Source organism: Pygoscelis adeliae, unplaced genomic scaffold (assembly GCF_000699105.1).
Source record: "Pygoscelis adeliae isolate BGI_AS28 unplaced genomic scaffold, ASM69910v1 Scaffold270, whole genome shotgun sequence".
In the NCBI taxonomy this organism is placed as follows: Eukaryota; Metazoa; Chordata; class Aves; order Sphenisciformes; family Spheniscidae; genus Pygoscelis; species Pygoscelis adeliae.
In genome coordinates, this window is record NW_008823916.1 from 2,983,821 (window position 1) to 2,984,631 (window position 811).

General features: G+C 65.8%; 1 protein-coding gene across 1 annotated transcript; it reads left to right on the plus strand.

Annotated features, from left to right (window-relative positions):
* Positions 1-2: 2 nt before the first annotated feature.
* On the plus strand, positions 3-655 carry ST6GALNAC6 (ST6 (alpha-N-acetyl-neuraminyl-2,3-beta-galactosyl-1,3)-N-acetylgalactosaminide alpha-2,6-sialyltransferase 6; the record flags this gene model as incomplete). The annotated part of the gene is made up of 2 exons (XM_009319503.1): positions 3-68; positions 273-655. Coding segments are annotated over 2 exons (449 nt in total), but the record flags the coding sequence as incomplete, so codon positions are not given.
* Positions 656-811: the final 156 nt, after the last annotated feature.

The window sequence follows — 811 nt, forward strand, 5'->3', positions numbered from 1 at the left end:
CCCGCCGGCCCCGCGACCTCAGGAAGTGGGGGGTGAAAAGCGGGTACCTGCCCGTCTGCGGGAACAAGGTACGGGCTGGGCGACGGGGTCCAGGCCTTGGGGGCGGGCACAGGATCTGGCCCTCTGCTGACATCCAGCCAAATCGTCCCCTCCGGTGGGACAGCGGCTCTGCAGGGGACGGTGATGCTTTGTCCCCTGTCCCAGCTCCATCCCTCCCTGCCGGGTCGTGGTGACACCAAAAGTCACCTGCTCACAGCACTTGTCGTCACCAGACCCTGACTCCTCAAAAAGTCACCAGCCCCAGCCCCCTCCTGGGCCCCCGCCTGGGCACGGCCATCGACAGGGCTGAGTGCACCATCCGCATGAACGACGCTCCCACCACCGGCTACGAGGTTGACGTGGGCAACAAGACCAGCTTCCGCGTGGTGGCCCACTCCAGCCTCTACCGCGTCCTCAAGCGGCCCCAGGAGTTCGTCAACAAGACCCCAGAGACCATCTTCATCTTCTGGGGGCCGCCCGCCAAGATGCAGAAGAGCCTCCTGAAAATCATCCAACGCGTCAGCGCCTCCTTCCCCAACATGACGGCCTACGTCGTCTCCCCCAGCCGCATGAAGCAGTTTGATGACCTGTTTCGGGGGGAGACGGGGAAGGACAGGTACCTCAGAGCCACCTCCTGCACCGCGTCCCCCCCTTTTCTGGGTCCCTGGGGCAGAGCTGGCTCTTGGGGCTGCTCCATGAGATTGGCTGCAGCACCGGGCTGGGGGGCCCTGGGGGAGGGTGGGGGCCCCGGGGGGGGGGTGGTTTTCCTTTG